General features: G+C 40.6%; 1 protein-coding gene across 5 annotated transcripts in view; it reads left to right on the top strand.

Annotated features, from left to right (window-relative positions):
- The window catches only part of GRIP1 (glutamate receptor interacting protein 1), a 235898-nt gene that overhangs the window by 173166 nt on the left and 47302 nt on the right, over positions 1-15430 (top strand). For all 5 annotated transcript variants that reach the window (XM_075705821.1, XM_075705806.1, XM_075705814.1 and 2 more), the window contains exons 8-9: positions 11320-11467; positions 13079-13248. In XM_075705821.1, the coding sequence (XP_075561936.1) occupies positions 11320-11467; positions 13079-13248 (318 nt within the window). The remainder of the gene's footprint in view (positions 1-11319; positions 11468-13078; positions 13249-15430) is intronic.

The raw sequence follows: 15430 nt of genomic DNA, 5'->3' as shown, positions 1-15430 counted from the left end.
CTTCAAAAAGAAGAAAGTCATCAGGCCAGGGGCATGAGAAAACCTGGGGTCCCTCTGAACCTGGCAGCAGGAGCTGCTCTGGCAGGAGGTAAATGGCTTGTCCCATGCCAAAAGAGGAGCCGCATAGGAACCTTGCCATGGCAGGCTGCCTACTGAGGAAGCAGATGAAAGAGTGCACTTCTCATTGCTGGGACTCTGTCAATTACGGGGTGCTTGCTTGGGTTTCTAGCGGTTATTGCTTGGTTGGGAATTTGGGAGAAGAAATGTGGGGAATTGTTTTTGCTGGAAATGCACGCTGCAGAGAACAGGGGATATCGAGACCTTCTTTTACTTTAAATGTGTGAATACTCCCAGTAGTCCTGTTTCTGTATTTCTTGGAACAAGCACTGGGAAGGGAAAAGCTGGAAATATCTAGGCAACAGGTAAGCAATCCTGGATTATTTTTGCAATGTGGGATTGAAGAGTTTATGTTCAGAACCGTGGCTTCTGTGTTGGATTTGAGGGCAATTTACCTAAATTACTTTCTCTGTTTCTTTGAAATGTTTTTGCTGAACTGCTGCTCAGGCAATACCAAAGCGGAAAGAGAGGGCAGTTAATAAACTTGTTTCCTGACTCATTCTACCAAAGTTTCATTTCATGAGTGGTTGGCATTGAATGGCAAAATATCCTGTGCAACCCCTGAGAGCTGCAAAACTCTCACTGTGCTCCTCGGTGCATAAATATCAAGGTCAAATCTCAGCCTCGACCTTCTGCATGGTAGCATTTTTATACTGTGGCTGTGACAGTGCACCAATTATTTATAAGATAGCTGTGCTACAGCACAGATTATTGAAGAGGGACCAAAGTTTTTTGGGAAAAAAGTGGTACTGATAGTACAAACTTGTAGCATCAGAAATTCATATTACCTGTTATGGACAGTGACATAGAGTTTACTTTAATTTTTCTTTTCTTCTGGTTTATACTCACCTAATAGGCTTTGCAGAGGAGTGGTTTAAAGTAGTCTGAAACCTCCTGTCTGTTCAACCAAACCAAGTCTCTTGATTTCAACGTTAGCAGAAGCACACCCAAACTCAGCATTCCAAGTCAGAGACTGCGCTTAGCTTGTGTGCAGAGGTCACTAACGCATGCAAATAATAAGTAATCATGAATGTATGAGACGGTATGGCTCAGTACAGAGGACCCTTGAGCAAGGTCTAGTCATGCACCTGAAGCACACCGAGCAGCCTGGCCACATGGGAGCGGGGCTGCACTTGGGTCAGCCACCCTGGTGAGAAGCAGAAGTGTCCGTCACAGGCCCAGCACCTCGGTCGTGTGGCTCTGCTGCTTCCAGGTCTTCAGCTCCCACCGGCGTGGCAGGGAGACGGGGACAGCTCAGGTATTTCACTACCACAGCGCTGACATGTCCTTATTTGCCTTAAGTGTTTTGTGTGCATGTCAGCTCTCTTACCAAGATGTCCAAACTGTCCAGGGCACACCTTTGCTCTGAAGCTTTTGGGATTATCAGAGACACTGTTGTCCTGGTAGAGCCCTGGGCAGATGGGAACTATCAGCTCAACACAAAGTTTGGGTGTTTGCAGTGTTTGTTCCCATCTGTCCAGTGCTGGCAGCAAGGGACTTTGTGCTCTGTAGGCTTTCAAAGAGAATCAAGTCCCACTCTAGTTATTACTGTTCCTGTTAGATGGAAACTTAGGGTCATTATGGCAAATAAACATAATTTATGGGTACTGTAGCACTTTATATTATCTATAGTAGTGTGTACTTGCAGGCATACTTTCGAGACTGGCAGATGTAAAATTGGACACACCAGCTGTGCCTTAGTTTGCAGGCAGAGATGCAGATTGTGTTGTCCTTATTTGTTCTATTTGTTGTGATTAGTCAGGTACAGAATTGTGCAAGAGCTGGATTGTTTTGAAGAAATCAAAGTTCCTGTGTATTTTATTTCTGACCACTTCCAAGAAAAAAATAAGTATGAGAAGCTCTTTTGTACATACGTATCTGTCAGGTTGCCCAGAGAAGCTGTGGATGCCCTATCATTGAAAAAGTTCAAGATCAGGTTGGATAGGGCTTTGACCAACCTGATCTAGTGAAAGATGTCCCTGACCATGGCAGGGGGGTTGGACTAAGATGATCTTCAAAGGTTCCTTGCAACCCAAACCGTTCTATGATTCAATGGTTCTGTGATTCCATCTATGCTTTGTGCAACAGAGAAAATAGTGGGTTGTATTGCAGGGTCTCAGCAAGAGGACTTTACATATTATTTGCACCATTTCAGGGGTCTGTCTTATTTTAGGAGATGTTTTTAAGAAGTAATTATTTGTGAGTTCCATTCCTGGAATGAAATGCAGGCAGAATTCCATTGCTGCTGACTTCTGCAAACATTTCACAATCAATCTAATGCTGTAGAGTCTTTCACGGTGGTTTTCAGCAGCCATCCTTCAATAGAAAGGCTGTGTTTGAGGCCCAGGTTGCCAAACTGATGATAAAGGTGCATTTATAGGCTCCCAAGTTCTGAAACCAGGGTGCTGCCATCAGGGGTGGAGATTTGAGTTTTCAGTAGTTCTTTAAGTGCCACCTGAATTTTCTATGTAGTATTCATTTTCAGGTAACAAAAGAAAGAAATTGCAGACCCTGGGTTTATTTAAAATGCATTCAGACTAGCTTCAAAGAGGCAGATCCAGGATCTTCTGTATAGGCTCCGTCCGTCATGTCCCCTCTCTGTTGTAAATTATAGCAACAGTGAAATCAGGTTTTAAATTAACAGGGCATGCAAAAAGAAAGATACAGATGAATGAAGAGATTGGGATTTAATACAGCTTTTGAGCAGAGGAGGGACCTAGTAAAAATGAAACATGAGCATAAACCAGAGTTAGTAGGAGGAAGGAGTGTCCCAAGAATTGGGACCCCTTTAAGCCAAAGGGGTTTAGGGGTTTAGGCAGGCTTTTGTGGTCTGAACATGAGAGAAAGTCTGAGAAAGAAAGTCCAGAAGCGGATTTTGTGTACATCCCCACCCACACTGCTGTGAGCACTTTGAAGGCAGGGGTGGTTCTTCACCTGGTTAGCAGGCATTTCTCAGCTGAGAAGGATGATGGGGCTAAGGTTGCAAAGTATGGAATTAGGTATGTAAGTATGAAAAGCTCCTAAGCTTTTGATTTGAAGGACTTAGCTGAATTAGGGGTATCTAAATGAACTGCAGGAATTAGGCGAGAAGAGGAAAATCGAAAGACTGTGCCAGTCAGTTGACAAGAATATGAAATTGTGTGTGTACAGGGGAGGAGATAGGCAGCACGTTAGTTTAGAGAATAATGCCTCCGTTTTCCATTCTGAGGTTGAGAGGTCCCTCTGATTTTGCTATCATTCATTCTGCTGGCATCCTCTTGAAATTTTTCCTACTTTTTATTTTTGAAATCTGATTACTCTGAAGGTGAGAGGGTATAAAATGCCATTGGTAGCTTTTTTCCTTAGCAGCAATTTCATGGTTTTCAGTGGACTCTGAACTTTCTTTCAATTAGTAGCCCAGCAGCTCCAGTGCCATGTTGTTACTGGCAACAAGGAAAAAGACACTACTATTATTAGAGATCTATTTTTTTTTTTAGTAATGTTCTTGCCCCTGTAATTCTAGCTGAGCCGGGTAAAATTAGAACAACTGTTGCTCACTCCACAGCCTGCCTGAAACACACAGATACTCCATAATCAAGGGAACACTAGGAGCACACATATTTTATGGTAGGTTATAAGTTGTGCCTTGGAGACTGCCACAGACCCTTTGAACAAGAAAAATAAATTTTTAAATAGTTGTTTTATTATTAAAGAAACTACCACCCTCTCTCCCTGAATATTGCTTGCAATGTATAATGCCAACTTACTCTATTCCAAAATATATTTTAGGGTAGTCTCACATGTCATTAAGCTTATTAATATTTTCTGTATTCCAGCTCTCAGGGGAGAATTAGAAACACCATCAATGACTTTTTGCTTTTCAGCCATTATTATCAGACCTTGCTAGCTGGCATTGATTCTGGTTTTCCCATAAGATCCGAGATGAAAAAGGGTTACTCTGCTAAATGAAGCGTGAACAAAGCCAGGGTGCAAATATTATCCAATATTAGTAGAACAGAATACCAAGGCCAGTACTACACATCAGTACCCTGTGTGTGGTTTACTTATGACCTTTACAGTCACAAAAGTATGAGGAATCAAATATTGCTCTGAGTGATAATGGCGCTACCCAGCTATAGGGCATCTTGAATGTTGTTCCTGTGCCCTTTAGACACTGCAGAAATCTTATTCCTGCCTCTCTTCCTGGTTGCTACTTTCCCTCTTGAAACCGTTGACCCATGATTCCAATCTCAATTTCTTAATTAGCTGATTTAAAAAAAAAATGTAATTAATATTCCCTTTCTTTCAAAATGGAGATTAGGGATTTGTTGAGATCAAATTATCTTTGGAATACAAGGAAAGGTTATTACATAAATAAGCAGCCTCCCACACCAGAAAAATTTAGTATTTAAATAACCATCAGTCAGCTCTGTGTGTGTAAGGGAGACTCAGCTAATCGTGTACTTGGTGTTAAATATGAGTGAATGAAAATGCCCCTACAAAGGAAATTTGAAATGTTAGCAAGATAGCCTAAGAAGTATTTTAGGATGTAGCTGAAAAACAGTGACAAAAGTGGGTTTTTTCATCTCTCTGTATCTGTGACCTGGTGAACTACAAACCTGGGGAAAGAAGAGGAAAAGGTGTTAGTGGAGAGACACACAGAAGAAGCAGAAAGGTGGAGAAAAGCTTCCCCACTCCCAGCAAATCTTTCTCTTACACAGTAAAGTAACTCACCATTTCTGGGTTTGGCTTTTATTTTGCTGGAGATCATGGAAAAGGCAGACAATTGGAGGTCGACCACCTATTGCTAGGGCAGTCTCAGGGAAACATGAGAAGGGAAATAGAGGGGCCATGGTACAACAGAGGATTATGAGTCTCACTATCACAGATAGGGATACGATCTTGCCACGGGATTGTGAGGAGTTGGGACAACTTTAAGCGTATCAGTCTTACAGAGAGAGCATTTTAATGGACACAAAAAATGTTCTTTCTGGGTTGGTATTCATTTTAAAAAAATAGTCCTTCAGAATACAATAAGCAAACCACATGGAGGATGACAGGATTCATTAAGTGCAGTTTAAGATACCGTTTGACAGTAATGAATAGTCTATTGGTTAATGAAGAAAAGTGGGTGTGAACGCACTCAGATCCCTGAGTGCTTTTATGTTGCTCCACTGTCAGCTGAGAAGTGCTGTAAAGGGCCTTGCAAACTGGTCTGTATGGAGTATCTGTGCTAAAGCCACAGGTCTTAGAAACAAAATTCATCCAGTCTGCTAGAAGTTCTGCCTGTTCTTTGGGTTTGTTACCTGGGCTCAAATTTGTACAACTGGCCATGGATTTTAAGTGCCCTGTAAGAAATTTGTCAACTCTGATTTTTGCATTTCAGCAATCTAGCTTTCAAAAGGAATGGCAAATACTCAAATCTTCTGGTGGTAAACCTATGGTATGTTTGACACCTGAAGTCTTGAGCCATTTCTGTGAAAAAACTATAGTTTTAATGTTTCAACTCCTGCTACCTAGTCCAGAAAACAAGCGTCCTAATCCCTAATGCACTGATTCTGAATGGACGGACACAACTAGGCCTGCTTGGCATTCCCCATTATTGCTTATTCTGTAAAATACCCTGTTGCAACCGAAGTATGGCAAATAAAGGCCCAGGTCTGGCAGCAGAAGCTGGGGCTGCTGTCATCCCGTCTGTGCCTTACACACCAGGCTCGCTGCTACAGTTTCTAACTAGCTTCCACTTGTGCCTTGAGTGGTGATGGTGGCATGTTGGTTGTCTCAACCTTTCTAGAGTAAGAACCAACTGCAATAGTGTTTTGTATTGGACCCTTTCTGTAACTCGCACTGGCTCACATACATAAGTACACACCCCCCCTCTACATTCTGTTGTGCTTTTGTTAAGGAAAACAAGTTCAAGGAAATGGCCGTGCATTTCTGCATTTAAGGACTTGTGAGGGTCCTTCTATGAGAGTTTGCTCAACGGGGAACAATCAATGACTGTCCCATATACATCAGAGTGGTACCATGTAGATTGCTGAGCAGATGCTCGAAAAGAATAATTGATTTTTTTTAATTAAAAAAAGAGCACAGAGAGCACAGAGGAAAGTAAGAATAAAGTGTAGGGCATTTGGGAGTCATGGAGGGATTCAAACTGATTTGCTGTAAATGTTCCGTTTTGCTCTTAAAGGAATGAGTGTCAGAGATGTCAGATTTTTTCTAGTTCTCAACAATCTTCTGTAACTTCACTAAAATACACCTCTGTGATCCGCCCAGCTACTGGTCCAATCTTTGGATATTGGTACTGGAAATTGTGGTTTAGGGATAGAAGGTGTTTTTTTTCTTTTAGGAGCGTCATAGAAAGATATCCGGGTGTCATATGGCCTGAACTTAATGAGGCTTACTGCTCTGAAAGTGCAATCTGGGTGTCCCAACTTTATGCTTTCTTGACTAGTCTGAGCATGAGGCACACAGGTACTGGTAAAAGTTAGGGTTACAGAAAAAGAGAGAGAAGATAAAGAATCAGGTGTACTGACAAGAACTGAATGGACAAAAGAAAGCTCTTACCTGAAAGAGAGACTGCTCTACTTGCTGTCTGTGGGCTGCAAAGATTTTGGATGAACGGAACAAAGAAAGATGTGAGGAGTAGAAGAGCACTTTTTTTTGACTAAGAAAAAAATATTTCTGTGAAATACTGGCTTATAGTTTGGCAGGAGTGAGACACATTTAGATCTGTGAATGCGTTGCTACCAAAGCAATGCACTGGGAGAACTGCAAGTTTTGAGGAACTACGCATTTATTTACTGATCTGAACCGGCACAGACTTCCTATATTTATTTTTTACTGCTTTCAGTCAGAGAATCACAACAACAGAGAAGGCTACATGGACCTGCTATATACAATTTTAAGGTGAAAAAATTGTTAGCCTGTGAACACCTAATAGGGAAGAAGCTTGGCGAGAGGAAAATTAGTGTGACATAGTAAGGTATCCACTTATTTGTCACTCACATCATTGCTAGAAGATACAGCAGCATCCAGGCAAGATCAATAGTAGTCTTGTGGAGCTGTGTGCTTCAGTTGGTTCAGCTGGCTCTTTAAGGTCAAAATCTGTTTTGACATCCTTCCTCCTTGTCTGGCTCTTTCAAGCTGCTCAAAAAAATCATTTGTACCTTGTGTTGCCATGACTTCTGAAAGAAAATTTGAAAGCACCCAAAACCTTCCAGTTAGAGAAGTGAGAAGCTGCAGAGCACAGATAGTCGCAACAGAGCTTAGTGTTCCTACAGGAACAAGCTCACAGTATAGCAGCACTTCCCAGCTTTAAGTACAAGAAGGCTTTGGGAAGAAAAGAAAAAAGCATCCTAAGCTAATGAAGTTTGTTTTCCTGTGAATTTAGTGTAATTATTGATTGCAAACTATGATTGAAGCTTTTCCCTTTTTAGGGCATTTCTAGGTACTGTTTCACAAGTAGATCCTCTGCTGCCTAATAAAAGCAACTCACTTTTTGGCTTCCCTACTGTGGGAATCCTAAAGAGGTTTTCTGTCCTCTACCACTCACCAGTTGTTGAACTGCATTTGACAAGCCATGAGGATAGGTAAGGATTAGCAGATACATACATTTACAAGGACATAAAGAAACGCATGTAATGTGATAACTTCATCGGGCTAAAAAAAATTTTTTTTCAACTTTTAGAATCATTTGTGATTACTTTTGAGGTGAGGAAAGGTGGTGACACTGCTTATTTTATCTAAAACTTTTTAGATATCATATAATATATTTACACATCATAAAAGTATATTCAGAATAAAAACCCTTGTTGCCAGTGATTTAAGAAGCTGTCAAATAAAAAAGGTATGCTGCTATTTAGCTGAAGAAATGTATTAGCATGCAGAAAGCAATGCTTCTTCCTCTGGGAGGTTTTAATCAAGCCTCTTGTACTGATTGAGATGCAGTGCTCAAAAGTGAGAAAAATTATTAACAAAATCCAAAATCTAGAGCGTTTTTCACGCGAACATTCATCAGTATATCTTATGTAATTACATAGCCAATAAATCAACATAGTGTGTAAGTGCTTCAGTCACGGTGTAAATATCTTAATGACTGATACATCTTCACACATGAATAATTTATACCTGTATGATTCATTTTTCATATCCATGCTTTACTTCAACATGATAAACTAATCCTTCTCTGTCAGGGAATGCGTGCTTGATTATTGCCTTCTGATTGCTCTTCCTTGTGTTTATTTTCCACAGTTAGACACACTCCATTTCTTCTCTTCTGGTTGCTCTAATGTAGTTATCTTATTTATTCACCCTGTCTGCCTTGGTTTGCCTTCCCTGTGCATTTCAACAGGCACCTGGGAAATAACGCTAGGGCATAAGCTGATCATGTGTTTCTCGAGTAACTCCAGAGCAGCCTCTTGAAAGATTTACTCATTCTCAACAGATATTTGCATTTAGTTTCCTCTCCTCTCCTCAAGGCAATTGTTACAGAAAGAACTTGTGATAGGCCAATAACAAGTTGAGTTTTGCCATTTTCTGGATCGATGCGAGTTCAAACCTTTGTCACAGTACTGGTGACAAACATTGTTTGACTCTTCTTCCCATATGTTTGTAAATGCGAGCTTGTTTATAGCTCTAGAAACCACTGGAATATTGTCGTGGTTTAGCCCCAGCCAGCAACTAAGCACCACGCAGCCACTCGCTCACTCCCCCTACCCCGATGGGATGGGGGAGAGAATCAGAGGAGTAAGAGTGAGAAACACTCCTGGGTTGAGATAAGAACAGTTTAATAATTGAAGTAAAATAGTAATGATAATAATATAATAATGATAATAACAATAATAATATACAAAGCAAGTGATGCACAATGCAATTGCTCACCACCCGCCGACCGATACCCAGCCAGTTCCCGAGCAGCAATCGCTGCTCCCCGGCCAACCCCCTCCCAGTTTCTATACTGAGCATGACGTCATATGGCATGGAATAGCCCTTTGGTCAGTTTGGATCAGCTCTTCTGGCTGTGCCCCCTCCCAGCTTCTTGTGCACCTGGCAGAGCATGGGAAGCTGAAAAGTCCTTGACTAGCATGAGCAGTACTTAGCAACAACTAAAACATCAGCGTGTTATCAACATTCTTCTCCTAAATCCAAACCACAGCACTGTGCCTGCTACTAGGAAGAAAATTAACTCTATCCCAGCCGAAACCAGGACAAATATTCGAGAAGATAATTGTTTCTCAGTGCAGGAAAGGGAATAGGGAGCTCTTAAATTCTGCTCTGCTATGCGTGCTTATTTGGCTGTATGCAAGCCACTGCATGCATCCCGCCTTACTTAGACCCTTAACCAAGGCATCTAAGGCGGCAATTTGCTTGTGGTAACCTCCTCCTTAAGTTACTAGAGAAAGATGGGTAGCTGCTGAGGGCAGTTCATCCAACTTTAAAGCTATTTAGTACCTGAAGTTCCAGGCAGGAATGCTTCTGGGTGAATTCTCTTCCTTTGGACGGTGGTTTAAAGTTCGGTTCAGATTTATGGAGCAGCTTATTTTGGTAGTGCCTGTGGAAGTTCAGCCTTTAAAAAGTCAGTCCCAGTTGGGCACAAAAATGAGTCGCTCAGAATTCATGGGCACTTTCAAAAATACTAAATCTCCCCTTCAGGTTTCTAACTGGAAAAAAGAAAACAGGAATAAAAAAAATATTTCAAGTTGTGGGGGGGAAAGGAGTTCTATAATAATTAACTGATGCTTTAGTGGTATTATATGTTTTTCCATCCGAGCACCTTTTTTCACTTCATATGTTATACACTTCTATGTTGTTTACCTGTGTTGCATTCTAACTGGGAAGAGCACCTGAGCTGAGCGTTAGCTAATCAAGCTCTCATTCCATTTCTTGTATCATGGTATATAGCTTGTTAGTTTTGTACGATAATGCTCTCTTTCACAGTCTTTCTTTTCTGTGTCAGAATTACATTTTTGGACTAATTTGCTAGATTTAAGACTGAATGAAATATCTTGACATCTGTCTTTTCCTCCATGCTTTGAAGCCCAGCTGCTTTTTCAGCTTCAATCTTAGGGACTTCTGAGAGACATTGCAATTGAACATTTTCTTAGTATTCTTACAGCAGGCCCCAGTACACTGTGAACGTGAATCTCTCCTGCTTGCTAACAGGACTTTTGGTAACTTTACTCCAGCATGTCTTTGCTTATCCATTTTTTCCTTATTCTGACTGTAAGCACCTCCAAAGGCTTCTGATATCGCTTTCTTTGATGGTCTTTTTATGTCCTTAAAACTTGCCTTCGCTTACTGTATCTTACTCCACTGACATCAGTTCTTGATCGATGGGTATTGGTTAGTAGGAATTCTCAGGCAGTCTCCAGAATGTACTTCACCCTTATCATTGCCTGCTTTGTTTTGGCATTTAGGGAGCAGCCTGCTGTCTTTTTTCTTTGTTCTGTCTAGCACTTGTCTTTCTTGGACATAGCTCCTCACCACAGTCGTCAGTCATGACTGTTGCTGCCTCCTGTTTTTCTGCTTTCTTGTTTCAGTGTTGGTCATTTACTGTCTGTGCCCTGTTGCAAGTCAGTATTTTATCCAGTGACAGGATATTACAAGAATCTTCTGAACCTCCTCACATGCATTTTGCTTTAACTCCTACTATTTCTAGCTGTCATGCCTCCTGCACTTTCTCCATTTTCTCCTAAATTGTCCTTTCTTTTTGTGAGGTATTTCTGGTAGACCCTTGTTTCACCTTCTTCATTTAATTATTATAGCTGTTGTCCACAGACCTTCCTCTTCTCTGAAAATTAATTTAGCATCCTTCTCTAACCTATTCAGTTTGTATTTTTTTTCAGATAATTTTCTACTTTTTTTATTAATTCTGTTTCTTCAGAATGCCTATTTTAAATCCCAGGTGATCTTTAGCTTAGTTGTGCAAGAGAGTAATTCGCTAATGCATCGTCATTTCCTAACCTGGTCCATCCCTGATTCTGACACACTCAGAAGCTTCCCCCCATCCCAGATTCACAAACCTCCTCTTGCTTTTATTGGTTTCAACATTAAGAGCTGATTCTTGACACCTAAACTGATGCTATTCCAGAATTTCTTTATGTGGCATGTTGTCTGCTTACAGAAATAGAATAGCCATGGAGGTATTATGTAGGAAAATGTGAAAATGGCGTAAGTACCACATTGGTATCATACTGATCTTTTTTTTTCTAATTTTAACAGATTCAGTAGCAACAGCATCTGGACCACTTCTAGTTGAAGTTGCCAAAACTCCTGGTGCTGCTCTTGGGGTTGCACTAACTACCTCGATGTGCTGCAACAAACAGGTCATTGTCATAGACAAAATCAAATCTGCGAGTATTGCAGACAGGTGAGTGTGACAGAGGGCTTACACTGCAGGTCCATACATCCATTTTCTACTTTCATTTGGTTTGATTTTAAAGAAACGCTTCCATTTTTGAGGAATTTGACTGAACCAGATGCTCTCACGATTGCTAGATCTTAAAATTAGCACTTTGTCAGATCGTTGTTCCATACTGCTGAGTTTAAGACTTCCAGGGCACCATTTACTTCAGCTCATTCACATAGTATGTGAATGACATAAGCCAGCCCCCATGCAATATGTGACTGTCTGCTTGCACTGTGCAACACAGAAGTTTAGAGATCTGCTCTGACTATTAAATGTAATGCTGCAGCAGAGATTAGTGTTTAAAAAAATAAATAACCCACTGGAATTCTTAAAGTAAGCATACAATATGGAACAGCTCTCAAGGGAAGTAAATTTCGAGGCTTTGCAACCTTGAAGTGTTCTTTTGGAATATATCGCTCATTCTTGTGCCACAGTGAAATGGAACTCCTTCTGACTGGATTTTTTTATTGGTATTTTAGAATATGACTGAGGTATTAGAAAGACTGGCTTCTGTATTTTGGAGTGATTTTGCAGTAATTTTTCCACTTCATTTAAACCTTTAAATAAAACCATTTAAACCATTAAAAAAAAAAAGATGGGTATTTTTCCCCAATGCTCCAAGCCTCTGTTAACAGAGCTGTGGGATCTTTTCTGGGGTGCGTGTGTGTGTGCGCGTGTGTGTATGTGTTTATACAAATACAGTATATTTCTATATACATATCTCTATCTAAAAAATCCTTAAAAATTACGTTTCAGCAGCAAATTTCTCCTGCATGTCCCCAGTCACCCTACCTTGTAACTCCTCTTTGACAATGGTGCTTTTGGTAGCACCCACTTGTAGCAGTGAGTCTACAGCTCCTCTGTGGGCTTTTCCCTACAGTAGAAACTTTGAGAGTGACGGCCATTGATCCAGGGGTGTTCTCCAGTTCAATGGTGCAGGATGCTTTAATTTTCTCCCTCTGTTTTTTCCCATTTCGCAGGGGGTAACCAATTAAAGGAGCTGTCCACTTGACTGGTACGTCGGGATGCTGACTGCTGTGTTTGCATTTCTCAACTCATCCAGTAGCCAGTCTCTTGAGTGCAGCGAGATTTAGCAGATAGCCCCCTCCCCACCCCACTCCTCAAGTCACCATGCTAGCCCTGGTTTCATTATTTGTTTGACTACTGCATAATTTCATCGTCATTTACAGCTTTTGTACTAATAAATGTTTGAACTATAACTCAAAAAATGATGAACTGGGTGCTTGTGTGAGGGATATGCGACCAAGTTACTTGAGTCTCCTTAAGCTCTTCTCATTTTATTCTGCTGCCATTCGCACATATTTTTATAGTCAGCTACCCCATTCCAGTTCTGTGAGTGATGTCTGGGCATATACTGTATTAACTGAATTGTTTTTAAGGTTTATACTAATAGACATAAAGTCTGACCAGTGACAATGCCTACAAAACACAAATCTCTCTCGAAAAAAAAGAACACGCTCATAGTTGTCATGACCAGTTTGAAGGCAGTAAAACTCATTTTCCAAGCAAAAAACATACCTGATCATACCGAGTTTTTCCCCTTTTATGTAGATGTGGTGCATTGCATGTAGGAGACCATATTCTGTCCATTGACGGCACCAGCATGGAGTACTGTACGCTGGCAGAAGCAACGCAATTTTTGGCTAACGCAGCGGATAATGTCAAACTTGAGATCCTTCCTCACCACCAGACACGGCTAGCACTGAAAGGCCCGGAGCATGGTAAGAGGATCTGTAGCACCAAATACTCCTTTCTTTTTCTGTCTTTTAGTTCACCTGCCCTTGCTGAATGGTCAAGAAAGCTATCACAGCAGTTATGTCTGTAAATGTTGTTTCAGCTCCCCAGGTTATGCTGCTGCAGTTTCTGAGAAGCTCTGTTTTCTCAGCCTTAATGTACCCTCTGAGATTCCTATGGGTAGAGAGGGAAATATTTTACTGAGAAATGGCTCTGCACATTTGCAGATGTACATAAAGACACCTGTTGACACTACTGTTGCAAATATTGGGGGTGCAACTAGGTACTTCAGTAAATGAATCTCTAAATTGCTTCTTAAATTTAGAGGGGGGAGGAAGGACCAAAGCCAACTTCTTTCCAGCATATTGACTTGATAGTCTGTTATGACCACTTGATTAATAACACCTCTTCTCCTCTAAAATACCTCAAAAAAAACCCGTATTTTCTCTTGTTAATGGCATTATTATTTATTGCCATCATTTTTTAAAGTACTTCTGAGATTGCTTCATGGGTCCATTGTCAGTGCTTATGAAAAAGGTTTGTTTGGAAACAGTTCCCTAGATCCCTTTTTCACCGTGATATTTATTTCATACCAACATGCTTGAAGAGAATGGCTTTCCATTTTCAAATCGAATATATATAAAATGTCTTAGTATTTGAAGATGGGGGCTGCCTGTCTTGTCTTCTAACTAATCCTGAGAAAGTGGCTAATTCACAGTATTCATAAATTTAGTCTAAAATACTGCATGTTGATGGACATCAAAGAAGTTACGAGGGTTATCAAATACACCGAGAACAGGTACCTGTGTTGCAGCATGAACCAGTGGTACCATTTTCTGAGCCTGTGGTACTGTGCTTCTGCCTCCTTTAGACCAAGACAAGATTTCTGAGACCTAGAAATGTCACTGATGGTAAATGTTCTTGGACATCTATGTAAGATCCAGGTTGTCCCTGGATAAGCAATGCTCTAGTCAGTTTGTCAGAGTGGTGAATATTGAACTAGTGGCTGAGGAGACCCTAGTTTCTCCTAGACCAGGGTGAGCAAAAAGTAACCCTTGCAATACCATGTTCTTCCATTATTCAGCTGCACCTCTTTCCCCTTCCTACTTAAGTCAGTTAGAGGGGCGAGGGACCAGGGAGTGATACTGCAGAAGCAGAATGAGATGGAGACCAAAATTTGCGATATATTTCCATTCTTTTCATTTATGACACTATGTTGCAAACAGATCTTTCATTTTTTTGAAGCAAAGATGTCACACAATCGATTTCTGGCTGGTTAAAGAACCTTTGAAGAGTGTTCCTTTTGGGAAAGAGTGCCAGCGCCAAAGATTTGTGTAGATTATTGTATTACTTGAAGCAGTTGGTTTCTTAACCAACATTTAAAACAAATTGATGCTGTTAATGTGCTAGTCACCTTGACCCAGTAAAGCGATGCTCTTGCCAAACCAGAGTTAAGAAATGGCCGTTACAAAATCATATCATAGGGGATCTGCAAAAGCTACATAACACATCTTTTGGGGAGGAATCTCCCTAAGGTAATAAAGTTGCTTTCTTAAGTAAGGCAGAATAACTAGGATGTTTACAGCCCTTCCCAGCCCCTCACCAGGTGGTGCTACTCCAATATCACAACCAATTCAAGAAGTAACATGCTTTATGGAAGCAAGTACCCTCTTGGAAACAGCCTTTCATCAAGTGTGGTATGGCCTAGATGTTGCAGAATTTGAAAAGCTCCCTTTATGTGTGTGGGATAAGCTGAGTCATTAGGGCTGTATCTGTTGAGCTCAGTTATTGGTCTTACGGGAACATGTTAGGAATTTAAAATGGGCAGGAAAGTCAGTATATAAAATAAATAGAAATTTTAGCCCTAAAATAAAATGAAGAGCGCTATGAAAGATCAGAATTTTTTTCATATTTTTTTCCTTTATACTGTGCTGCTAACATTCATTTCTCTTGCTGCCCCATTAGTTTTATGTTCGCTGGACACAACCCTGGGTTGGAATAGCTCAAATTACTGCTAAATTACTACAGTTACACACAATAGGATTTTCTTTTACAGAACTTTTGTTGAATTGGGATTATCCTTCTACAAGCTGAGCAAACTGAATTTGTGTACCTTCCCACTTTGTAGGCCATTTTTATCTCTACTCTCAGTGTGAAAATAAAACATTA

The sequence above is a fragment of the Pelecanus crispus genome, chromosome 1 (assembly GCF_030463565.1).
Source record: "Pelecanus crispus isolate bPelCri1 chromosome 1, bPelCri1.pri, whole genome shotgun sequence".
Classification (NCBI taxonomy): domain Eukaryota; kingdom Metazoa; phylum Chordata; class Aves; order Pelecaniformes; family Pelecanidae; genus Pelecanus; species Pelecanus crispus.
This window is presented reverse-complemented; position numbering and strand designations above follow the sequence as displayed.